The sequence below is a fragment of the Aphelocoma coerulescens genome, chromosome 3 (genome assembly GCF_041296385.1).
Source record: "Aphelocoma coerulescens isolate FSJ_1873_10779 chromosome 3, UR_Acoe_1.0, whole genome shotgun sequence".
Taxonomy (NCBI): Eukaryota; Metazoa; Chordata; class Aves; order Passeriformes; family Corvidae; genus Aphelocoma; species Aphelocoma coerulescens.
This window is the reverse complement of record NC_091016.1, coordinates 6933669-6961589: the sequence shown is the minus strand read 5'-3', so window position 1 is coordinate 6961589 and position 27921 is coordinate 6933669. Positions and strand designations below refer to the sequence as shown.

Here is a 27921-nt window from a genome sequence, read left to right as displayed (position 1 = left end):
CAACATACCTGGTACTTCAGTGGTGAATCAAACACCCAGAACTGCTCCCACTGAACTACTTACATGGGGAAAAGAGGCACAGTTTTTTTCAGGAATTGGCCCTCCATTTCTATCTGGACAGATTCCTAGAACGGCTAATAAAAATTTTCCAAATATGAATAAACCCACAAAAATGTTTGCAATTTTAAAAGCTGTAATTTCTACCTTGGTCATATGATAATGAAACTTAAGAACAAAAGAACAAAGGAGAGTATTATTGTATAATATGGTAGCATGGAAAGTTTAAAAGAAATTCCTATTCATATTTAACAGTGAAATTATACCCCCAATTACTTCCAGTTAAAATGAAAATAGAAAGGACTTCAGTGCTCAACACATAGCTGCAATGATTTTTTTTTTTTTCCCTTAAAATATCATGATGATCTTTCTTTTGCTGGTGATTGTTTGCAGACTTTTACTGAGACTTTTATTGACACTTTTAGGGAAGGCAAGGGTTAAAGATGTATAAAAGAGATTTTCTCACAGTTTAAAGAGAGCAAAACAACACATTTAGGAAGCCAGACAGCTAAAAGGTCAAAACGTTACACTTCCAGGTCAAACTTCTGGTTGCAATTAAGTAAATTCCTCTGAACATTTCTAGGGAAATCACATTTCTTTTAGGTATTATTTCAAATCCCTATTCTTTCTTGCTTACATTTTAACCAAAACAATATTACTCTCTTTAGATACACTTAATAAAGAACATTTTTAAAAGGAACCCAACAGTTAATTTCAAAATAAGAATCAATCCTTGGGTTTTTTTCCATCTCATTTAATGCACAGTTGAACTAAAGAAAAAAGACACTGTAAACCTAGTTAATTTTTAGAATCAAAACACTTCAACCAAAACAGTGAGCACTCAAAAAAACCCCAAACCTATCTGCCACCTCTTCCAGCTGTGCCTAGTGCTAAAACAGGTCCATGGGCTGTACACTGAGACTTCATCCTCTGTATTCCTGATTTCAAGGGACTAGAGAAGCTGTAAAGCCTATGGAGAGCACACATGAAAGAGCACCTTCAAGAGGAAAACACGTTGCAAAGAAGAGTAAGGCAGCCAAGTAAGAAACAGTGCTTAGGGACAGATTTTCAAATCCACCTCATGTGCCGTCCAAAAATGCTGAATTCTCACTCGGAACAAGCATGCCAAGGGCTCTTTCCAAAGGTATGTTCCCTGGCCTAGATGAGAGTCACTTTGATATTCTCAGGTGAGTATCAAATCAGAAATTAAAGGTGGGGTTCATCTTGCCTAACTTGAAACACCTGCATCAAACTAGTACCCTAAACTTCATTTTTAACTGATGGAGATAAATTACCCATCAACTTCCAGCCAACTTTGAGAGACTGAGACACGTAACTCCACTTTGTAAAGACACGTGATTAATGAATGCTGGTTTTTTTTGCCTAACTATAGAATGAAAACACCAAAGATAAACTTCAAATTTGCATAAATTAATAAATATATGTGTCTTTGCATAAACTCAAATACTAACAGCAAAATCACTGCAGAAATACTTGGATGATGAAGGAAGACCTTTATAGCTCACACAGATGTGTACGAGTGGCTGTGCATACAAACACTTTAATTTTTTTGCACACACACAACTAGGGGTCATTTTCATACTATTTTTTCTTCTCATAAAATGAAAAAATCATATGGAAACAAGAGACAAAAAATGGAAACGATGAAAGCAAGAGAAAGCAATACAATGCATTAAGGCAGAGATTTTTTTAAGGCGAGAGGTCAAGACTGTTTTCAAAACCAACAGCAAATTCTTCCTTTTCACAAAAATACACCAAATTAAACAACTCTCCTGTTGTTTTAAATAAATTATATTTCTTTTTAATCCAATACTATCTACATAAAACACTTTATTAAGGAATCTTTAAAATAAGTACAACATTTCATTTCTTACCCAAGACCATAAATAATTTCACGGGGAGCTGCCACCAGGGAAGAAGTAAAATAGGGAGATCACATTCAACCCACCTGGTGCTGCAGCTGCAAATATCCCATGTAAGACAGGGACAACCATTTCTGAAGCCTCTGCCAGTATCAGTGCCACAACAGAAGATCCTTCCAAAGGTAGATGCTTCAGTCCAGACAGTGCAGAACTTCCTCTGCCATTCTCTAACTCCCCCTGACTCTGACTGAATGAGGTCTTGTTTTATAGAGGAGCATGGTGGTAAGAAAGGCCACACAGGGGAACACCAAAGGTCCCTAAAGCCAAACACCTGGGCTGTAAAATGCCTACAAGGAGACACTAAATACAAGATCCAAGTGCACGTGGTTATTTCCCTGGTAACTGCCAGGCTCCAAGCCCTCTCAGCTCAGGCCTTTAGTGCACCAAAGGAGATTCTGTCCCCTCCCTGGGATACTCTCTCTTGTTGCTGTGGATGCAGCACAAGCCTTTATCATGCCTATTATCCTTTGGCAAAGAGTTCCACAGTTCCCCTAACTACCACAGCATTTCCAATACCTTCATTGGATACACCCTTGCTCTCAAACTGGAAGAGAATGAGACAAGAAATGATTTCATAGATCTTGGTTGTATTCCCCATAATTTATATACTTCCCAGGCTGAAGAGTCCAGGAACACTCAACTGCTCCCTGTATTGCATTTCCTCATCTTAGATCATCTCTGTTGCCCTTCTTGGCATTTTTCCCAATTCTACTGTATTACAATCTAAGGTAAGATAGAAAAAAAAATCACAGAAAAAGAAAACACCCAAAGAGTGTGTAAGTATGGCCATTTCTTTTGTTCTTGTCAAGTATCAGTTACCCTGAGAAAAGAACAAAACCAAACAACAACAACAACAAAAAGTTCAGATATATAACCTCGATCTTCTAGAAGAAAAATGCTTTGGTGAAAAAAAAAAATGCCCTTATTCCCCCATTATCTGGCTATAAAAACGGGGGGAGGAGTAACCTAAAGAAAATACAGGAAATATTAAGTACATGATACTAATCAAAACATTTTTCATAAGTTATTGCATAAGTTACTGCATACTTCAGGGAGCTCTGTTGTCACAGACAGATGAATGTAAGTTTAAAGTTCACACAGATCTGCAGGACTTGGCCACAAATCATAAATGAGTCCATTGTAGAGAAGCTGCAATGTAATTCTTTGGAGAGACAGATACTACAATGTGCAACTGCAACTATCAAAGTTCATTTGAAAGACTCCTTCTCAGTCCCCTATGGCAGCTTATTCTCCCCTCTAGCTGCATCCATCGAAGTGTTGTAGAGCTGCTGTTTAAGCAAGGCAAGTGAAAAGATTCTAGTTAAAACCAAACCAACAGTTTCACAGGAGAGGAGTGTGAGTTAACAGCTGGGAGGGTGGGAATAAATCAGTTTTGCTGTTACAGGATTATAATGTGGGACATACCCTACAAGCATTTCACACAATTCATGTCCTACAGCAACAGTGAACACTCCTAAAGCAAACTGGGGCAGTCTGAAAAGGGTGTTTCCCTTAAAAACATCATAATGTTCAAATTAAAATGCAAGGCCAAAAGAGTTTGGAATATTTACCATCATGATTTATTGTATATTTTTTGTGTGCTTGCAGGAGCCAAAAAAATCGTTTCATAAGCAAGAGAAATGTATTTTCTTATGAAATTGCACCTTATGCATTTTTCTTTACACTAAATGAGACATGAACTTTGACTCCAGATTTTTGTAAGGCTGAACTACTCATAACAGCTCTTCTATCTCTTCCAGTTTCTCATTTTAGTAAGCTTCTCAGAAGTTAATGTCAGAGAATTTCAAGTCTGAGACTTCTACCTGTTAATAAACTACAGTCACATTTGCAAAAACACCTGGGTGAACAGATGAACACAGAAAACATGATCACAGTAAGCCCCATTTCATTAGAGAAGAAAGTTAAAAATATGTAAAAAAATATACAGAATCCCAGGGAAAGCAGATAAAATCAAGCTGGGAGCTCACTGTGCCATGTGACAGCATGATCTCTAATTATTTCCACTCTAGAAGAGACTGTACAATAAAAAGATCTGAAATCAGAGCAAAAATGTCCCACCCTCAAGCCAAGAAAAACAGCAAGGATGCTAGGGAAGGAATGAGAATAGATCTGAAAATTACTTGTAGGAAAAACATAGTTAACTTTTTCCTCCCTCAAGAGGGGGAAGAAGGTCAGTTTACAATATACCCTCTTCCTTCCTTCCATTTCTAACACTGACATTTCTATCAGCCATATTTTTTTTCACTTCTCCTTATTGTTTCCTCTGTGCCCATGTAAACCTTACCTTCTTCCTTACTGTTTTCAGTTCCTCCTTTGTCATTTCTCCTGTATTTAATATCTCTACTCAGTCCTCTGTAGTCTCCTCTTAATTCTCACTGCTCTTGATCAAAACCAGCCACTTTCTGTGGAACATGAAACTTCAAATAATGCAGTCACAAGCCATACCTGGCCGATGTCCTCCTTGCATGATTTTGGCCATGCAGATGTGATGCAGGCAAAATTCAACCTTTGAAAATCCACCCCATTTTAAATTTCTCTTTAAAAATAAAATAAACCAAAGTCAAACACATTTGGACATTAATTAAACACAGGAAACAGAGAGTTTATACCAAAGCCTATGTCCAAAGACTAAATTAAAGCTTACTTTGGCAAATTGTTCATACTGGCCATTTGGGAGGGGTGTGGAAATTGTTCAGACAGAAGGAAGAATAGGAAGAACTTGCTTGTCTTGGCTACTTTTTCTCATTTTTCCATTCTTTCCTTCTTTCTTTCTTCTCCTGTGTCTAACACCCACAGATTTCCTAATGAGCTGGTATGCGACCCACCACACACTGTAGAGTGGGTGGAACTCAAATGCAAAAGAAACGTAAATTAACGAGTAACTTGCATGGATATTTACATTAAGTGCCACAAAAATGAAAGGTAGTGTTAAATAATATTAATATTAAACAGAATATAACATTAATACTAAAAAGAAGCTGTGATAGGTGAAAATTTTCTTTTCAAAATAGTTTTAGGAGTAAGGAAGTAGAAAACTTAACAAGTCTTCCCTGCTCAACAGATCTTGCAGGATTAGATCTGCTCATTGAAGTAAAGTAGCTTGGCTTCTAGTTCTGAAATGAAACCTAATACAACATACCTTCACATTAAAGGTAGGCTAAAATCTTATTAATACTGGTCTAATAATTCTCTTTTCAAGAAATTTTGAATACATCCCGCAGTGTGTACAGCAAACTAGTTAAAATTGACTTGAAAAGATGCATCTTCAGACAGGGATGGAATGCTGACCTGGGACACTGGAAACAATAAGTAGCCAGTTAGTAAGCCTGTGGAGGTTCCTTCTATAGATACACACTTCCTTACAATAGCAGGGGTTTGAATACAGATTGAATAACTCGGAGCAAAAGAAACCACTCAGAGTTTGAAGAACTCAAACTCTTCATAGCCTCCAAATGCAACAATAGCTGCAGCTGAAGCCTTTTCCCAGCAGCACCTCTGTGGAGCAAGTACCAGGCTCGTGCATTCCTTTGTGTGCTACACAACACTGCCAGCCAAGCACTGGCCTGGAATGTGGCGCTTCACTGGTGTGAAAAACACAAAACCATCTCCTTGCAGCCTACAAACAGAACCTGTGATCCTAGAGAGGAAGGCAGAACACAAGAGGTAAGTGGTGAAGACTCCCGGCCCTGTGGCTCACCTCAAAGGGTCAGTCCTTAGAGGCAGGGCCTGGTTGCCCCAGTGAACACCCACCTATTCTGTTATTTCCTCCCCAGGTAAGAACAGACTTGAATAGAACTTGAAGAAACTTGATTCTTGGACTTGAACAAAGCACTCCTTTCTTACAAATTACAGCCTTGAGCAAAGCAGGCTGAGAGAAGAAGAAAGAGCTGGCTTTGGAAATGAAGCTTAACATGAATGTTCGTTATCACAGCCTGTTTTCTTCCTTTAATTCTTTATTGTTAATTAATGACGGTGAGATTAACTGCAGAAAACTGATGGAACAGTCATTCTGCCTCATCCAAAGTAAATATCCTTTAATCTAAAACTGTCACTGATCTTACTGATGACCTCCTCAAATGCATATCACTAAGATTTTAATTTTCAGGAAACAAGGGGAAGAGTCAAGCAGAAGATCAGTTCACAAGCCTGGGACAGCATACCAGTATTTTTACTGAAATGTTCATGATACGAAAGAAAACAGAAGACCCTAAATTCTCACAAACACCCTCAAATCAGTGTTGCATCTTCCCACATATTTAAACTGATTATTATGTCTGGCAGTTTTACCTTATAAAATCATTTTTCAAAACCTACTTTTTACTGAGGCAGGAAACTTTAAAAAAATAAATGATAAAAAACATCCCTTGATAAAAGAAAACACAGAAGAACCTCAACAAATCTTAGAAATTCTGATCCCACCATCTCTAATGTCCCTCTGCTTTCACTGAAGAAAATTCTTTTTGCTCACTCACAATCAGAAAAGTACAGGGGTCTGAAAGTTCATGTGTTTGACATTAGTAATATTTTAAAGGGATAAAATGTAGTTACTACTTGAAAGGAAAAAAAAGGGGTTGAAAATACTTTAGTGGCCTGAAGCACCCCTTGCTTATGTGGTATTGTGTTCTTGGGGGTGAGAAAAAGGCCATGTCATGCCAGAAGAACCTGGCTCCCATATATGCCTAAAATTTTGCAATAATAAGCCAACCATACAGCATGTAACCTGTGTTTTCTCATTAAAGCCACTCATTGTTATTGACAATAGTGTTGAAAGCTGCAACCATCTAACAGAATTCTATAGGAATATACCTTTTCCATAATGGAAAGCATTTCAAGAGGCAAAGAATTTGTGCACTATTAAAATTGTTACTATAACGTATGTTGAATTCTAAAATTTATGAGTATAGTGACCATATATTATAAGTATGTAATTACATGCATTGCAGAAGTCACACTTCAGCAGAGATTCCTCAATGTATTTAAGGAAATGTGACAAACCATGGCCAGCACAGAGCTTTAATACTGTAGCCCTTCTTTTCTGTGACAAGTTTATGACCTGCTCCAGGCTAGTAACAAAAAGCTGTAATTTTCTGCCCAAGAACTATTTAAAAATAAATTGCTGGTATTATAAAAGACCAACAGATAAGCCTATCCACTGTAAACCCCACCATGATGTTATTGATGCAATGGTATCAAACAAAAACTGGCAGCCAATTAGCCCCAAAGCTGATCTAACAGCAAGGCACAAGCTACAAGGGACCGTCATCTTTAGTTTCAAATGTGGATGTACTGAAATGGCACCCGTTGGTCTCAACCCTTACACACACACAAAAAACGGGCTCTGATGGGGTGAAGGCTCTTAATACTCTTCTCTTCTGCACTCCCAAGGTGATGGGTGCTGCTGCCAAGCCTGCAGCAGCACTGGTGGAATGATAAATGTCATTTATCACACCGCACCAACTTTTTAAGACTGAACAGATTGCCAAAAGCAGGAGAAGTAAAGATATTATTTCTGTATTTAAAAATTCTAAATTGAATGTTTGAGTGGAAAGGAGACTTGACTAACCAGCAAGATTTCAATCAATTTTGCAAGACCAAGGGTTATATAAGTTCTTTTTTTAAATTCTAATAATAGGCTCTTGGACTAATAGTACCAGCACTACATTCACTTTTAAGTAACAAAGAAAATTAAAATCTACTTAATTTGTTCACTAACTGAAGTAATTCCATACCCAAACATCAGCTATTTCAGACCTTCCTGATGGCAAATTTCTCACAGAAAAAACAAAGAACAGTATTTTCCCCATGACTTTATTTCACACTAAGTTAAATAATTTCTTTTACCGGTAAGAAACAAAGGCCCAGATGATCCATATTCCATGGCTTTCCACTGACCACGTTGTTTACGTGCCTCCAAGTAGTGTTTGACCCTTGAAGCAACAACTTCTTCTAGCAGCTTGCAGACCTCCTGAAAGAGAAACCACCAGCCTGGTTTGATCTAAATTTACAGAAATGCCCACAGGCACACAGCAGAAATCAATACAAAATTACCCCCTCTCACATTAAAAGGAAAAACATTGAGAGCAGAAGCACATCAATTAGGAAATGAATGGGAAAAAGGAGGGGAATCAAACCATTTTTCTGCAGAACAAGAGAGGAAAGTACATTATGAAATTCTTACTTGGCAGATGAAATACATTATATTACAATGCTAACTTTTTTATCAGAAATTAGTTTCATATGCATTCAAAGGAGGAAAATGTTAAAATGTAGGATACATGTTAAAAATGTATCACAGCATGAGTTATTTAAGCAAAATTTTAGTAAAAATCCTCTCAGGAATTGTCAACACACTATTTCTCTGCAAGAATCCTTATAAACCACAACAGATATTCTGCTTCAGTGTAATTTCGGGGGGGTTGGGGGTGAAAAGAGAGAAGACTCTGAACAAATTAGGTCACAGCAACTTAATTGCTCTAATTAATTTAGATTGTTCTGCTCCTAAACATAAATGTTCATATCTTTCATACTTTCTTCAACAAAGCACAATAAAACCACATACAACTCCGGAAGAACAAAGCCTTCAGCCAGAATCACCCAGAAAAAAAAATACTTGGAGTAAAAACAAAAAATTCATCTCTTGAATACCAGAATAAGTTTTAAGCTTAATACACACACATATATTTGAGACTTTTCCCTCAGTATTCTCATTTTCCATTGTTCATAACTATGTGCTCACAGAAGTGATACTTTGTGGCACACAAAAATATAACTTTATCTCTGTAATGTGTTTGGGTAATACATAAAATAAGTAGTTTCTAAGCTATCTTGGCTTGAAATTTCCTTTTGATTAATGTAGAAAGTACTCAGAACAACAAATTTTTAGTGCGTTACTCTAAATAAAAGCAGGGCACATACATTAGTCAATCACAACCAGTATTTTCTCTTTACAGTAAGAAATATATTTTCCTTTCTGCTTGTAGAGTACAATTATAAATTACTGTATTTGCTTTTTCTTCTGTTTAACTCATTAAAGTGCTCCCATTACACATTCCTTTATGGGCCTGTGTTCAGGTTAGAATGAAAAGGTCTAGAAAGCAGCAGAAACATGGTTTGTCTTTGGTTCCTTCTGCAGCAATAAACATTACCATGCACTTCTTTCATTTACATGGAACATGTTTTACTTGTTAGGCTTATGGAAATATTATTTAAATGGCTCTCCACAAAGTACCCTACAGACCTCAGAGTGCAAAGATAAAACTTTGACTTTGCTATTCCAGGGGAAAAGGGAAGTGGAAGAAAGGGCAGGGAAACTGGAAGGGCAGAAGGAGGGGGAAAACTGCAGCATCTCACAGCAATCCCAAGAATACACTACATCCAACTGGTCACAGCAATGTGTCACAGTGCTGGTGGTCATTCCAACACCCAGCTGTATTTCCTTACACCAATCCCATACTTTGGGCACTGGTGAAGTTCCCATCCTGCCCTCCATGGCACATGCTCCAAGGAGGAGCTGGCAGCCAAAAGGCCACTGGGACAGCATCACCAGGGTCCATGAGCTCAAGCCAACGCATTTCATCCAGGGTAAGCAGGGGATCAGCAGGAATTGTGTTTGTTACAGAGGCATCCACATTTCCCACAGACAGGCAGAGAGGGCTGCACCACCACTAGTATTTTCCAGAGTTTGGGAACAACAAAAATGTAACAAACCACTTGCGATGAACATGTAAAAGCCCTCATTAAAAATATGTCAGAATAATCTCTCTTTGGGACCTTTCCTCCCCTCACTTACACAAAGATTCTGCATAGGACTTTCAGGAAGTGAATTGCAAAGCTATTGGACTCACACTTCTCAGTTGTTGAAAATATGCAACCTTTGTACTTCTCTCGAAACGTGCAGTCACAGAAATGCACTGAATGCTGTCCTGTCATGCTCTTTATTAAATCAATCATGATCTAATTTCCTGAAATTCATCTCTTTTGTTTTGGCAGTCTTACAAAATACATTTTGAAAACGTTTAAAACTCAGATAACCAGGAGAGTAAAGCTGGTTATAAATAGAAAAGGGAATGAGCATTCATTTAGTCATGAAAAAGAAATCTAGAATATTTTCCCTATTTTCTTATTTCTCTGCTTAATAAACCACAAATCAGATGAACCACAAACTGCTAAATATTCTGCTTTTGCTCCCTCAGGTTATTAATTTATTGTTTCTTTTAATTTCACTTAAATGTATTACTCTGAGATGTCTGGGGACGCTGTGCAGTGACAAGTTAATGATGGCATTATTAGGGAAGCTATCTACTGAAAATTACCGTAACGGAGACTTGCGGGAAAGTCCACAGGCATCCCAAACATGTCCTGCCTTCATTTTCAATAGGGAACTTCTCAAGTTCCCACACAGAGGGGAAAGCTCCAGCCAGGAACTCATCACAAGATCATGTGTGATTTCTCTATATTCTGATGAAAGTTACAGGCAGTCTTTTGCAGCTCACTGATGCACTGATTTTCCCCAGTTTCATCAGGATATGCATATGATACACTTAAAAATCATGGAACTTTCTTTTCATAAGATGCAACAGTTCTACTATAGTTTATCATGCATATTTATGTTTTCTTGCACCTTCTAAATGCAATATCATTTACACTTCTCAGAATGAAAAAAGAAAATTAATAGGAAGATATTTCACCAAGAAAATGATACCTGGCACAATCTGGTTTATATCACAAAAGATAATTTACAAATGTTCATGAGAAACATATTTTTTAAATTAAAAGCTAAGTCAGAAGAATCTACATTGCATGCATGCATATATGTGAACACACACAGAGTTTAAAAATTAAAAAGCAAATTTAAAGTGGTCATTAGTGACCCAAAAAGCACATATGGTTGACTTAGGGGTCCCACAGCAACCACTGATGCTTAGGTATAACTAACAATATTCTCATAACACTGAAAAATTCTGAACAGTTCAAGGCAATCCAACTTTTTCCCTGCAGCCACATGCTTTTGAAGTAGAATTGATATTTGTTGTACCTCTTTCTCATGATCTGAAAACCAGCTGGTGTCTTTACTGGAGCCTTGAGGCAAAATATGAACATCCACCAAGACAGCAAAGTTCCCACACTGGAAAAAAAGAAAAAAAAAGAAGAAAAAACATGTTGAACTGTAGCTGCTAGGAAGCACATGTTGAGCAGACGGGGAGATAAACAATCAGGTAAGCACATGCATCTGATTCAGAGTTACAGCAGGCAGAACACTAAATTGTGGATGTTTATGAAGTACAGAATTACAAATTTATCATTGTTTGTGGACAAGAAACAAGAGCACCAGACCGATCTTGGATAGCTCACTGAAATATAACAAGCACAAGTATGTGGAATTTTCTTCTACTATCTAAATGCCACTTTTAAATCTGAGTTCAAACAAATTTTAATGTGTGAAAAATTAGCTATTCCTTCACCAAACTCACATCATTCTATTTTCTGAAAATGTGGTACCACATTAATTATCCAGTTGGTGTTTAGTATATTCAGTACTTAAAAATTCAGCATCTTAGAAGTCTTTTCCTCTCTCCAATCTGCCTAATGTAAAGAACAGCAAGTTTGAAGGACTTGTCAGTAGATATTTGGTATATACCACATCTGCCATTTAGTCAATGCTGTACTTTGAATGATTAAATAATAAGGCTTACCTATTACCAAAGACTACATAGAGATAGTAGGGTGATATAGGCTACATCCCAAGACACATCAGCTATTTCTGAAATTCCTTGATAGGTTTTGATTGAGGACAGTGTGACAGACAAGGATTATTTTCTTTCATTGGTTCATCAATCATTATAATGAACTAACACCAGGAAGAGTGAATGGCATGAACACATCCCAGTTCCACTGGGCATTTATTCACTCCTGCCTCCTGTCCTGCACAGAGATATGGGGCATTACAAGCTAATGGGTTCCCTTTTCAACCCAGCACCAAATCTCACTCAGACACCCTTTAACTAAATAACGTGCGAGGTAAAAGCCAGTTTCATCATTCTGGCTTGGCTGCTTGTGGCACGCTTGTGATGCAATGAACTCACTCTGTGAGTGAGTTCATAGTGAGAAGACTGGACATGTACGGTCATGGCAACTGCACATCCGGAATGTCTGACAGAATAGAAACAACATCCTGATCCCAGACAAACCTCCCATGTGCACAGACCATCCGGCATGAGATTGGGCTCGTTTCAAGGGACGTTGCAGCGCTCACCTCCTGTCCTCCCTCACTCTCCCCATATTTGCTCTTCACTGCCAAACATCTGCAAAGCCCAATCTCAGAATTCCAACTGCTAACAGAGTTAGTCCTACAAATAGTGGGATATATGGTTTTAGACTCTAGTTTTACATCACCTACAGTCTAAGGGATACATCAATATCTCAGGCTTATGGTATAGCACAAGTACAGTTGCTGAGAGTACCCTTACCTATGCCATTAGCACTAAGAGCCACAAGATTTAGCACTGATTTTATTAATCATAACAGTATATTTGGTAAATTAAAAACCTCTTGGTTTATAGAACACTTGGATCTGTAAATCAACTGCAAACAGAAGTTTCTAAAAAATGATGCAAATATAATTAAAATGTAATTCATGGCCAGTGTTGTATTGTAGCTAGAATGCAAAAGTTTGGCAAATGAGACAGGCGTTGTGAAATCATTTTGAGAAACTTCTAAGTTACTTATAGGTATCAGTCACTGAAAGAGCAGAATGCTTTGATCTATTGTATCAAAAGGCTTCTCTTTTCTCCAGAGAACCAAGAATTGCCAGATGGCTGCAACAGCAAACCTTTCCAAGCTTTAAATGGATGACAAAATATCTCACAAAAATCTCTGGTGAATCATTAGTCAGCTCCAGCAAACTTTAAATTGACTACTGAACTTCAAAGTTAGCAGACGCTGCAGATTAAAGTGAAAGCCAGTAAATTATTCATGGTTCAGCACTAATAACAACAAACAAGTAGTTGATACATCAAGAAAATTCAAATTATCAAATGCTCCATGTTAATTGGCATCATTTTCTAATGACTACAAAACTTTATATATAGATTCAGATGCAAAGTATAGACCTGTTTTTCACGGAGAGAGAATGCTTGTAATTATTTTCTTCTGAATGGCACTATTTGTCTCAGTTGCCAATCTCAAAACAACTGGGAAAAAAAAATAACAAACCACATTCAAAACTATATAATGGAACAGTTAGAATTATCTTTAAAATTTTACAAACACACCTAACATTTGTAGTACTTCAAAGAAAAAACAAATACATATAAATAGTGCATAAATCCTTGTAAGAGACAAGGTTTCCCCGTGGAAGATTTTTATCCCTCTGAGCTTTGGAGCACTTTTCTTGTAGACAGCACACCTGAAAATATTTCAATAACCACAAGCCAACAGTTTTGCCACACAACCAGAACAGCTTTGGGACAGGACACAGGGATGCACAACTGGCACAGGCAAAGAGGAAGATGGGGAGTCAGAGAATACAAGCACAAACCTTCATGAGCCTCACTACATCCTATTTTTCTTAAGTCCTGGACGTGACATGAGCGACAGCTCCCATGCAGGCTGCCCTGCATTCTTGAGCTGCACAATACCTGGTAGAGCTACACCTGTACTTATGCTTTATGTGCCTTCACACGGTACAGCTGTAGGGATGATATTTATACTGAGCAGCTCAATACAACTTTGGCTGCTCCAGCAGCAAAAGACAAGTACAGACTAAATGCCAATACAAATAATTGCAGGGAACAGAGGCAAGTGGAAGAAAAACAAACACAGTTTGTATTAGCAGATCTGATGCTCTTATAGAAGTTTCTATTTATTTTTACTCTGATAACATGCAATTCCATGAAAATACTAGCTTTAATTTTAGTGGAAATGAAGCGTTTCCAGTCAGCGTGGCTGCAAGATGCAACTCGTGACTCCTAAGTACCACAAATGAAAGGCAAACAAAAAGAACGGCAACTTTTAATTTCATGCTTTCAACATCCATCTCAAAATTTGCACTGAAAATTGTTTTTTGAGGTGTGATTGTCAAAACTGAAACTTGAATGCCTGATTTGACGGGAAACATATTTGTCAAGAATCAATAGGAAAACATTTCACTCAAAAATTAAAGACAGAAGCAGATGCTCCAATTTGATATCCCCCATAGTTCTAGATTTCAAAAACTCTTCATTTTTACAAGCTGTTTTTAATGTTCACATTCTTACTGTAACAGTCTAATGACATTCATTGTGTTACTAAACAAAGGGCTTTAAATGATCTCAGAATGTTGTTAGTATATTGTTGTACAGCAAAGGCATCTAATTCAGAACATCTTTTCAGAAATCAAATTGTTTATATGAATACATCAAACACTTCATAGCCTCTGCAAATTTAAAATATAACCAGACACGTAACGTAAATAGAACAAAACCCAACACAAAGTGGTCAGTCAAGCAAATTCATCTGCTCAGAACCTGCTGAAACCTTGAAATAAGTACATGTTAGGCGGTGAACTATTATTGCAAATCCCCAATGAATAAATAAACCCAAATAAATACTTTTTATTGCTATACTCATTTTTACAATCAGTGGGTTCCTACATGGGTACTCTTGTTTCCTTAAACTGCATCACTTGAACAGCATAAAACTAGTCCTTATAAACAGAAAGTCCTTGGGATGCTGGAGATGAGCATGGTGGGTTTGTATTCAGTTACACCATTCCAAATGTGCTATATCATTAAAGCAGACAGCACTGGAGAACCACCCTCCCAAGACACATATTAGGGTTTCCCATTTCTGAGATTACGGATGTGGGCTGGAGGGTCAGAATTAATTGAAGCTGAGTTGGAACAGAAACATCTGATAGTTTGGCTGATTTTTGGAATGGGCGGGAAGGAGCTGAGCTGCAACCCTTACACACTCAAAACTCCAAAACTGCTCCATGATGAACATATAGGAACTGTTTACTTACTGTTCCCTCTTCCCTGAGCCCTGTGCTATTTTGTTAGTTACAGAGAGAATTTTATTCCAGTCTTAGATGATATCTATAATTAAAAAAAAATATATATATATATATACTTGATCCCAATGACCACTCAAAAATGCCACTGGAAGCCCTTTGTGGCATTGTGACAAAATTGATAGGACGTTATCATCAGTCTCCAGCTGGCAAAAGTACAGCCAAGAGATTTTGTGGGAAAAAATAAAATAAAACACACATAAAGAGCTTATGTGAAATATCTTGTCTTAAACAGCAGAATTGAAATATTTTCCATCCTAAGTTCTTTCTAAAAATCAATAAGTGTTCTGCATTGAATCAAGCAAGTTCTAACATCTGCAGCATTAACTTATAATTATGTATTGTCATTGGTCTATACACAATGCCAACTATATTATGACAAAATTCACGTTTTCTGGGCTTATTAGAAGTTTATTCTCCTCCTTTATCTCTCTGATCCCAAAGAAAATGACTTGTTTTCTTTTGTTTATACTTTTAGCACCAATGATTTATAGTATTTTGACTTTTTCTCTTAAATAGCAAGAGGCAAAAATCACCTAAGCAAGTGAGTATACAGTACAAGAGATCTGTCATTATGCAACATTAATTTAACTTTCATTTACAAGCATGTCTAGGAGCACAGTGATTGGAGGTAATGCACAGCTTCCCAAACCATAGAGGACACTGCTCCAGTACTTAAATGCCTCAACCTGTATAAACACAGCAGTCAGGATAGGTATTTTTGCCACCACCACTGCTGACGGCTAACAGGGAACAGAGGAAATTTGGTGACAGCTAATACTGTGCATTTCTCATTCTTTTAAGTAGATAAAGTTACAATTTGATATGTGTATGACTTTTCCACATATTTTTCTCCAGAATCTCCAGGGGTTTGTTCATTTTTGTTTCTTTTTCCTTTTTTTTTTTTTTTTTGGGGGGGGGTGTCCTAGGGAAACAAAAAAACCCCCAAACAAAACAAACAAACAAACAAAAACCCCAAAACAAGCAAACAAAAACCCCAAACAAACAAAAAAACAAAACAAAAAAAGAACAGAGGGAAGAGGAGGGGGGGAATAATGGAATTTTTTTTCACCAGGCAGCAAAGTTGCACAGAAACAGTGTTTCACTAGTTAATGCTCAGAACAAGGTGTTTTTTCCAACTCTCAGGGGTTTTTAGGAACCAAAAGGTCACCAGTAAATGGTGTTACTGTCATGAGATTAATCAGGAGCTCACCTAACAAGAGGAACTTGTGATTATAGAAAGATTTCTAAACAGCTGATTCAGAAACAGAGCAGAACAAATGAGAGAAGCCTCCAGAAGAAGCCAAAAGCAGGATCCCTCTAGAAAATCATGACATAAGTCCACTTTTCAAAATGCTCAAGAAATACGATGCAAATGTCGGAGTGGGGATAAAAAAGTAACATTCCACTTTTGACCTTTTTTCTGAATAGGAGCTGCTTGGTTCTGGAAATTGTACAAAGCTTGTACTTTGTTATAAATTTATATACTAAAGTTGAGAACAGTTTCAATAAATAAATCCTTCTTACTGAAGAAGGATTATAGCCTCAGCTAACATCACCTAGATCTTTTAAATTCCCGGCTTTCAAAGATCTGTGGGGTCACTGCAACAGTAAAAAGGGAGAAGCAGATCAAGGGCAAGTTAGAACGAGGTCTAACTTGAAAATCTATCCTCAAAGATAGCTGTACTCAATTATACACAGATTCAGCAGGAATTGGACAATCTAAAGTGCATTCAGACTTTACAAAAGCAGGGAGGAAATTCCCCTTTTTATAACCTGCATAGGAGTTATATCTAAGTAATCTTTCACAAGTGGTTGGCTTGCTTTTTTAGAAGTATAGTTTATGTATGAGAAATTCCTGAAGGGAGGAGTATTTAATTTTCTGGTGTTTTAGTGGAAGAGAAGAAGCAGTTATCTGAAAAGTCAATCAATAAGTTATAGGCACACTAAGATCACATTGAGAGGTTCCCATGCCAAGCAAAGAGGTGTAAGCAGAGAACAAGCCTTTAGAACACACCTTTGATAAATGTGGCCTGACAACACATGAAACTAGGATGCAATGTCAAGGCAGCATTTTAGACTCTTAACAGATGCAGATGGACAGGATGTTAAACTTAAGAAATTACAGGAAAAAGAAAACAAGAAATACTTGTGAATTATTCAACCCTGAGGAAAACATAGAAAAACCTAAGGAGTTTCAGATCTGATGGAGCTGTGTATGACACTGGAGACTTTCAAATTAAGGACTAAACACACACTGTTGTTAAAGCACATAATTGTGAGCGATCCACCCAAATCAACAGATTAAAATAAATTAATGAAGACAACTCCTTCAGAGAACCAAGCACCTGCCGAGGTAAAAGAGCTGCATGTTTTCAGCAATGTAGGAACGCTGCCGTGCAAACAGCGCCTTCAGTTCATCACCCACAGTCAGGCTAAGCAGTAATTACTTAATCTAAACATCTGAACTGGTCTCAGAGAACTGCTCTATCAGGTATAATGTTGAAAAAGAGGCCTAAATTGCAGGAGAGAATTAAGCATAATTTAGGTTGTCAATCTGTGCTGGTCTGATCCCAATTCCGTAGGAGGTTTTGTAGCCTACATATTGAAACGAGTCGCGTAGCTGGAGCTCAAACAATTGCAAAAAGCAAGTTTTTCCTTAGGGCAAAATCTCCAAGTAACAGTGCAATCTCACCATTGTTTTGAAAGGATATACACCATGTCCCTGCCTGTGTCAGGACTGATCCAGAAAAACAGAAATAGCAGCACAGTATTTGTTCAAGATAATAAAAAGATAATTTGAGATTCCAACAAGCTGCTTTCACCCTCTTGTTGTGAAGTATTATTCTAAAAACTATGGTATTTTTTAAATCATTGCAAGCAAGCGATGATGAAATGCCCATGTCTGCAACAACCTGTTTTTATGCCACTTCAGGCTGGGGAAGGTGAGCGGCCGTATTAACTGGAGAAGTGAACATATTCACAATCTACCCAAATGCAATTAATTCTTAATTTTAAGGACACTTCCCAGGGCTTAGCCACACCAACAGAGTGCCACAGGATAACACATTATTGTGTATCACCTCATCATTGGTAAGTGGATGCAGATAAAGATTATTACCTTACCGAGCTCTTATCCTGAGCTATCAATAATAATAATAAAAGTTTGGTATTATGAAAGTAATTCATGAGAAGAATTGCGTTGCCACTGCTGTACTAAACTGGAATGGGGGACATTCTTTGGGGTTCTACAAAATCAGTACAGGGATTTCATTTCTTCCCCAGGTGGAGAGACAAAGGAACTCATACACACCTTGTCCAAAACACTCTGCAAGGCTGAATTACTCGGTTTGTAGTTATCAGATACTACAGCAATAGGTATCAGAACAACTGCCATGATTACTAAAGCTTCCAGAACTCCTAAAGATTGCCAACTGTAACATGACAATATAATTTTTTTGAAGACATTACAGCCAGTAATAAAAAGGTTTGAGGGCCTTTTTCAGACATTCAACTTGTTAAATGATTTTCACAGGTTTTCACATACATGCTTTACATGCTGTATTTTAATATTAATCTGCCCGACTTTAAAGCATCAACAAAAGATCACCAAGTACGTATTGGCAAGCTATGGATGGATTTGTTCAGCATGAAAAGAACGACCATACAGAAGGGCTGAGGAAATTAGCAATGTACCACCTGATTTTATGTGTTTCTGCATATACCAGAAAATGAAGTGCAATAAATATTAGGTGAAGACACCCTCAGTACCTTCTGATGTAAACTCTGTCAGAGGAAATAAATCCAGCCATCAGATAGCATGAAAACACAATTTACAAGCTTCCCCTAAGGTGAAGCAGAGGCAAACCACAGTGTTTGTTTCACAAGGTAACGTGCACATTGCTGGGGTGAAGGAGCAGCAGTTTTCCAGCACATAATGCACCCATGAATATCTTTCTGAGTTATTTGTCCAACAGCTGCAGGGATGGGCTGACTTCCCTCTCACAAAACAGAACGGGGAAGTGAGGGCAGGTCCCACGCAGGAAATTGTTCCACATGTCCAACTTTGCAATTATTTCAGATTCCTTTTTTATTCTAAGAGACAAGGTCTTACCTGCTGTGGAATTCCCTTCCTTCCCTGCTTCTCCTGAAAACGTTACCTACCGCAGCACGCAGCTACTGAACGGGGAAGCAGGAGGCAACACAAAACCAAACCCAACATCTGCAGCCCATGTTTCAATATAAAATATTTGCAGATGCTAAATCTTTATGCCAAAATAATTTAACAGATTAAAGATACATCAATTGCACATGATCAGACTTTAAGACAAATACATAAAGCAAAAGTATTTTTATTGGCTAAAAAGGTATACTGAGCCAAAATTCTTAATATTGTTAAATTTACTGAAATGGTTGAAATGTTGCATTTTCCAAGTATTTAAAAGAAGTTCTTTTTAACTCTGTGTTTTAACTGATTTGTCTGAACCCAGCCAGGAAAGTTTCCGAACAGCAACAAGGCTTTTTCAGAAAGAGCGTAAGAAAAAAGTGACTCACTGCTGAAGAAGGCATATTACAAAAGTGACACCCTTTGGACAAAATCCTTCTATTAAGTGGGAGCATATTAAGTCAACACAGGGCAGAAGAAGAGGAAAGTTCAACAAAATAGTCAATGCTTTATCTACAAAGGTAAAAGGTTAGAAACAGATGAGTCTTTAAAATGAACAAGTGATGCTCTAAATTTTACTGCTGAAAAAGCAGAATCAGATGATGGAGAATACCTCATATTTCAAAATGGAAACAGATCAGCAAAAACCTCAAGGAATTACCAGCTGGCAAGCAAAGGAATATAATTTTCTTTAATGTCCAAGAAAAAAAATTCATTTCATCTGGCATTGAACAGAGTATGTATTAAATAGACTTTATGCTTAAATAAAAAAGACAAATGGATACAAAAAGAATAGGAGCAACAAGTAATTTATAAAAATATGTAAAACATTAACATAGTTGAGCACTGAGGAGCTGGTAAAAAGCAAGAATGAACTGTGAAAAGTACCTGGTGTGTTTGTCACCAGAAAGGCTCCTGGGACTAAAAAACAACCTGCTAAGGAAGCGTTTTCCCCATTTGTCCATCCTTGCCCCAGACTGCCTCCATCTCACATCTCCCACAGGTTACCACCAACCAGAGCTGAACAGATATAACTGTCCCCTACCTGAACCACTTTTGATTCAGCATCTTTTTTAAAATGCATCCTAAAATCTACTGAGTTTGACAGAAATAAATAGGAAGTGACTATTCATATATTTCTCCTAACAAAGTTAAGTGGTAACTGCTGGGAGGAGGACAGGGCAATGAAAAGCAGGTGGCAGATGACAAGACCTTAACTTAAATCAGATGCAGCTGAAAAAGTGCACCTGACTCTGCTCCAACCTCAGGCCTTCAGGAGGCCCCAGTAACCCATCCCTGACCTATAAGGAAGGCAGGTGAGTACAGCATTAGGTTGCACAGGTTAATCAGTATTTATTTACATACCCCCCAGCAGGCTCACCAAACATTTCTAATTCATAAAAGTGAATCCTTCTGCAAATATTCCTCCTCCCACAACTCAGTTTCTGAGGTTGAGAAGTGTTGACCATTTTTCTTCCAAAAATTTATAAAAATCAGTTAATTGACTCCAGTCTCTTCCAATAGGGGAAAGGAAGATCCAAACAAAGTGTAATTGTTTCTAACATGAAAACAAACATTTAAAGAAACAAATTCAGTACTTTGCATAAGTAGAGCCTAATCTCTAGCTGGCTTTGTCAGTTTTTATAATTCTTTTTCACACTACATGCACTGACAGGTATGATATTCACATGTGGTCAATCACATCATGAAAACCCAAGGAAAAACACGTGTGAAAAACACAATGTACAGACATTGTTCATTTTCACCTATTATGAAGAATAATAGAAACAACATGCACTCAAGATTTCAGAGAAGCTCTATTTTACAGATGGAGAGGGGTGGAATGGCAAGAAGCATTGATTTATTCTCAAAAAAACATTTCTCTGTTTCACTGGGATCAAAAGTTGCCTTAAAGAAACAAGGACATAATTTTAGTACAGTCAAAAAACGCTACCAGTACTTAGGATTTCAACTGCTATTTGGGAATGCCTTTTTAAAAAGTTTTACATTTCAAAGCCTTTGTATTATTTTTTTTTCCAAGTTTCCCGTGGATTATGTTACTAATTGGGAATATGTGGGAAATATTTCCCACAATTATGTTTAGAAAAATTCCAGTGATAATTAGCACCAATCCTAATACATGTGGAAAACATTAAAATCACTGAAAATGATAAATAGTGTTGATTTTATGCAAAAAAATGTAGACATTAAATATATAAAATGTTATATTGGGTTATATACTGACCCGTATGCTCTGACAGCAACAAGAAGTCTACAGGAAAAGGTTAAAAACATAAGCAAATAATGATACTTTCCTCAGCAGATGTATCAGACTTTTGCCAACATGAGACCCTGGGTTTTATATCTCATAAGCTGCATCTGTATTTGGAAGTCATCAGTGATTGTTTTCTCCCAGCATTTGTTAACTGGTTCATAAAACTGCTTGAATATTTGCATCCACAACATCGTGTGGCAAATCCAATCACACCTGCCATTAGGAATCACATGTTCTAGTTCATTTCAAATCATCGTGTCACTCAATACTTTGAGATTTTTTGCACAACTGCATTTTAACCTTTTGTAACTCAGCTCCCTTCTCAGGTCCTTTACAAATACAGCATCTGCTCCAGAGTTCCCTGTTCAACACCAGTACTTCCTTCATCCACCTTCATCCTTCAGCCAGGGAATCTGTGCATGGACCTTCTTTTTCAGCTCACTTCAAGAGCCTTTGGTGAAGCACCTTGTCAATCCCTTCTGGAGAACCTGAATGGATTATGGCAACCAGATTTCCCTGTTCTTAGACTCACTCACTCCTGTAAAGATGCCAGAAGGCTGTGATGCATGACTCCTGTTTACAATGGGTGCTTTGACTTTTTCCCAATGTATTACACTAATCCTGATATCCATTCATTCTGCCCCACTGGAGTTTGTGCTAATTCACCCAACACAGATGTCAGATACTGAACTGACAACTTTCTAGTCCCATCATACAAGGCACTCTCACATCCATGGAGCTAAGACAGTTTAACAAGAGCAACATCTGACGAAATTCATTCTTCACACACACTCTAAAAGGTGGCCTTCTGTGTACTTTTGCCAGCGAAGAGTACAAATTAACTATAACAAAATAAAATTAATAAAGTGTATTAATACCTATTGTTTCTTTTGCAGCTGAGAACATTATGATTCCAAAGTTAATGCATATGTTTCAAAAAGGTCAGCTCTTTAACATATTAGTAAATAGCAAAACTCTACAAATGCATCTTAGCACCCTGTCCTGTTGTGTGCAAATATAGAGAATCATGTGTAAGCTAATGGCTAATTCTGCTTCACTTGTCTTCCATATTTCCCCTATAATGAACCAAACTGCTGGAAAAAAACCCCCACCTTCTGTAAAACAGTCCATTTTTATTTTTATCATTTTCTATCCAAAAATACACATATTTGTACATTCACCAGATTCTTTTTCTCCCTGGTCCATCTGTAACCCCATCACAAAAAACTGCCATAGGTCTCCTAATTCTTCCATGACATTTTTCCTGAATTTAAATACAAGACTTTCTCCACACCTGCCAAGGTCAAAATTCCTCCTTAATGCATCTTCCAAACAGGCAAGGGCTACAGTAAAACTGACAGGAGAAAGCAGCTCAATAAATTCAGCTATGCCATCTATTATCGGGCATCTAAGATGTCACCTGGCTGAATTAAATCCTGCTTAATTGCAATGTTTATGTCTACCCAGCAAGATGTTAAAATGGAAAATTAAAACGGAATTACTTAATATGTCTGCAGCACATCTAATTTTCCATAACCTGTATCCACCTGCTTAGCTCTCCAAGGGTGAAAGAAATACAGTTTAAAGGTGAAAAACTTCCCTGTTTGCTGTACTGAAACTTAATGCCCATAATCAATAAAAACAAGAGAACCATCATTGTCAACTGCTTCATCTCTCCTGAGGAGTAAGCAAATAATTTTCATCAGTTCCAATACTGCTTCTCTGAAAAAATGAAATTTGGAGACTGATGCAGCATTTCACATTAATAAAACCAGTGCATTTTACTTTACACGAGGCAATAATCAGTTGCTAGAGATGTAAAAACTAGGCCCAGATTACACTCCATGCCAACAAAAACAACTGTTCCTTAGCTTGCTAGTCCTTTTAATTTATTGCCATAGCATGGAGATATAACTCCTATTTGTAATCAACAAAAAAAATTATTGGTGCATCAGCCTAAGAGAAGACTTTTTCCCCGGCTTGCTCAAGTTCTGGTCTATATCACTCTCAGTTCCCAAGCCTCTTTCCACCTCTCCTTATCTCAGTCTTCATTTTCCCACTGTCAAAGCCTGTTTTTCCAGGAAGGAAAGTTATGGTAAAGATGAGGAATATTGTTCAGCACCTCTTTGCCCTTTGGCACTGCTATCAAACACTGGGATTTTATCTGCCACATTAGCAGAGATCTTACAAAAAACACATTCCTTTTTGTATAATGTACATGGTGGTCACTCAAACAATAACCAGTAACAGATGTCTGAAGTGAGGAGAATGGACTATTTAAATAGAACTTTATAAATTCTGATGATCCTTTCCCAGATTTGAAACCTTGACACTTAATTTATAACTATCAGTATGGCCCTATCCTTCCCTTTATGTGTTTATTTCTAGTTCCAACTTGGTAAGGATACTTTGCCCATCATGCTTGAAGTTTCTCTCTGACCTTGCAGATAATCTTACCCTCAACTTGCCTTCATTTAACAGTGTAAAGATAAAAATGAAAAAAACCTCTGCAAAGAATCCAGCAGCCAAATAAGGAATTCTGACATAGCTATGAACTTACATGCTTACATAAAATTACTGGTTTCATTCAGTACCCTGCAATGACCATCTGGGAAAGCTTTTCTTTCAAAGGAGACACAGAAGTATGAAAGAAATGTAACCTGCCAGAGTCCACTGAAGTTTTGATGTTACAAGATTTGTATTTAGGTCTGCTTTCCAGGGGTTTTTAAAAAGTGCTCTCACTCAATATGCATGGGAAATTAAGTAGTAACTGCTTTAAATATCCTTACGGTTCAATATTACAAGAAAGTGTTGGAATTTTAGAAGAAAATTCTGCATGAATCTATAGCTGTAAACCTTATCTGCCAACAGCACTTTCACTCATATGGAAACTGCAGAAGTAAAGATCCATTTGGCATAATACAGAAGCAGATTTTAAGACTACAGTCTGTCTAATGCTGCATTATGTTTAATTACCTTGTTTTCACAGTCCCTTTTAAGATAATAAAGATTCCTGTATGTACTTCTGGATACAGATGCTTAAGAAAAAAATATTTTCAAAAAAATGTCATTCATTATGCATCTCATAAAACCAAAGGATATCACCGATAGTAGAAGCAATGGAAAAGCATAGATTTTTAAAAGACATGGTAGGATTCTGCCATTGTAACACCTCTGCACAGATGCAGAACAAGTTTATAGACACACTTAGAGACTCAATTTGTTGTACTTGAGGACAAAACTTATCCTTCAGTATCTTTAAGGTTGTAGATCCAGTAGAAGTTTTACATTCCCGATTAAATTTTTCAAATAGTCAAATAAAATTAACAATAATTCCAGAAAACGTGCAACTCTTAACATTTAAAAACTTTGCAATCAGCTTCAACAGCAAAAATCCACGTGCACTCTGCTGAAGACTTTCAGAGATGAATTTCAAGATCACTTGTAGGAAATAGACTTCCCGTTTCTTCTAGGCAATGCAGCAGTGGTGTTTACCCTGGCGGGCAGCAGATAAACAGATCTGTGAAGCATTTCTCCAACTGACAGATCATATTACAGGGCAGAAAGTTTCTTTCCTTCCAGGTACAATACTCACCTGTACCCACTGCACTGGAAATCCATTGTGTTCAAGAGACCAGGCTGACAGGAGGAAAGGCCTCTTTGTATGCAGCAGTAACATTGCTGATGGAACCTAAGCAATGCCTACCAGAAGTCACAAATTTTATATTAAAATACATGACAGCAGATGCTACTAATATAATGTGATTTCACTGGTTACAAAACCCACCCCTGTCATACAATTCTAAGTGTGAAAACCACAGGAGCAAAACCAAAGGATGAACCCTCACATGCTGCAAAAATCACCTACCAAAGACAGGGCTGTGCCAAGCAAGGAACTTTAACAATATCTGCAGAGCTAGAACAGCTGAGGCTGAGATTTCACTTCCTACAAGTCTGCATCTTTTTTAAGAGCCACACAAGAAAGAGTAACCTGGATAAATTAAGTTTAAAAACCTACATTTTTTTTCCATTAATTTCAACATGGGAAAAAAAAAAACCAAAAAACCATACCTACTTTACAGATTGAGAGGGAATTACCCTTTGGAAAGCAGCAGCTCATTTTTCAATTTAAAAAATTGGTAGTATGCTAGCTGCACAACTGTCTTTGGTAAAATTAATGAAGGAACAGAGATGACAGCACATGACAGATTACAGCTCCTGGATGTCAGGAACCACACAGACAGGAACAAGTGAACACACCATCCATTTCATCTGATTCACATTAATAAGAGCAAGACGAAAAAGAAAAAAAAAAAAAAAGATGACTTGGTTTTAACATGTCCAAGAACACTATTAAGCTTCAGTATACTCACCTATGGCCATGTATTTATATCTTTATATTATTTTTTGCTTGAATTTAGTAACAAAGCTCCACTCAGGGCTTTTTAAAAAGATGGAAAGACAAGCATTTGTATATAGCAAAGGCAGCAAAACCACACATTATTCAACAATGACTAAGACCTACTGTGTTGCTAAGGGACACAGGTAAATAAAGAGGAAATATTTCCTTACTTGCCTGATATGAAGAATGAACTCATGATCTACTGTAATGTAATTAACATCAAAGAGAAAAGTAGAGATCAGGGTGTGTAAACATTTTAATTCATTAATATTAATGATTATAACATGGTAGGAGGGCTAGATGTTCCAAATCTTGCTGGCTTTAAGGTTTTTCAATATGGCCTTCAACCTCCCTTCATTAGGTTTTCAGAGAAACACTGAAGAACAACAGCCCACAAAAATACTTCAATTTTATCAACCAAGTATTTCTCAAAAACTTCAGGTAAATATAGAAGTGTTTAAAGGCCGTCATGAGAAATACACCCTTTTTGCATGAAATATTTTATATAACTGTATAAAAACAGACAGAGTGAAGCAATGCAATAATAGAACACAATCACAATATCCTACAGAAAGACTTCCAAAAAGGCCAAGGACACCACACATGCTCCTTGATGACTGCAAGGACATTTATGAAGTTAAACAGTCTCTGAATATGACCTTGGTAAGGGCAGGTGGAAAAGTGATTAAGGAAAATCTGCCATCTGGTGACATTGACTCCCATAGGGAAATGGGCAGGACTGGAGGCCCAACAGACCTCTCCCCCGACTGGATCAATACAATTAACCTGCAGTAAACCATCAGCCTTTCTTTGGATTAGCACCGGGGAAGGATAAAACACTTTGCCACTCTGTGTCCCCTCAGGGGCCTTAGGTTCTCCTTCTGGGGTGCAAAGGGGTACATGAAACATAAAACAGACAATTGTGCCCATCATCCCTCAAAATTTACGCTTTCCAGCATCTAGATATTCCTGATCTCTTCCCTGTTTCAAGCCACTGAAAACAGTTTTTCAAGCAATTAATCTTGCCAGTCAAGGTTTTTCATCAGTTTGAGTATCATCACTCCTAATCCTCATCTCATTATCAAGCAGCTATTAACTCCTGTTTTACTCCTGCTGCTCCATACCTTGTCTTGTTCCTAACCTGCTCTCCCCCTTTTAGCTCAGTTCCCAGCTTGACACAGCCTGCACATCCCTGCTCCAGCATTGACATCCACCATTCATTTTTTCCTCATTCCTGCTCCACTGCTCTCCTACCATCAGTCTCTATTCCTCACACGAACTACTGAATATCCCTGTAGCCCGTTCCTGTGCCAGCTACCCCCAGGCTCCATAAATAACAAGAATCTTCAAACAGTTTTTTGCTGTTTGCAGGGCTGTTTTCTTTTTCTTGTTTTGTTTTATTATATTTTTAAAATTTTGTTTAAATAAATCATCCAACCCTTTCTCTTTACTTTCAAACTGGACTCCATCTCCCCCCTTTCTCATCTCCAGTGCAGTAGAGGCCACCAAGATCACAGGAGATTCACTCTCAGTAGAGGGTTTTCCTAGATGAAAAGTGAATCTAAAAACTGATTTTCCCAAAGCTGTGTAATTTGGTGGGGAGATTTCCAAACCAAGGGCAAAGGGCTCATCACAAAACTCCATTTAAAATTACTGCTGCTTCTAAAAGCCTGGGATTTATTACCATGCAAAAGACTTGGATACATAGCTGGTAGATATGTCCAAAATAACACCTTTGCAGGGAATAAATGAGTTAAAAGTTCTGTTCCAATTATTTTACTAAACAACTTATTTGCATGAAATTCGTAATTTAAGTTAAATACTTAAAATCTTGGAAAACAAAACAAATATCAAGAATTTAGTTTTAACTAACTGACAGAGATCATTTGCTGCCTCACTTTGTAATTTGTATTTATCATTTTTTCATCAAAGGAAATGAAACTGGGCCAGACAGCAGAACAAGAATGATGAAACATTGATTCTCTTTGTTCATATGCTGTTTAGAGGAAC

The 27921-nt window shown here is 37.4% G+C and overlaps 1 protein-coding gene across 7 annotated transcripts in view; it reads right to left on the bottom strand.

Moving 5' to 3' along the window:
• The window catches only part of SLX4IP (SLX4 interacting protein), a 77926-nt gene that overhangs the window by 30851 nt on the left and 19154 nt on the right, over positions 1–27921 (bottom strand). For 4 of the 7 annotated variants that reach the window (XM_069008982.1, XM_069008981.1, XM_069008983.1 and 1 more), the window contains exons 4-5: positions 11056–11145; positions 7863–7986 (exon numbers count right to left, since the gene is read on the bottom strand). In XM_069008982.1, coding sequence (XP_068865083.1) covers positions 7863–7986; positions 11056–11145 — 214 coding nt within the window. Of the gene's footprint in view, positions 1–1168; positions 1219–2026; positions 2236–7862; positions 7987–11055; positions 11146–20279; positions 20325–27921 lie in introns of those variants that run through there. The other 3 variants (XM_069008979.1, XM_069008984.1, XM_069008985.1) reach the window with 3 other exon arrangements.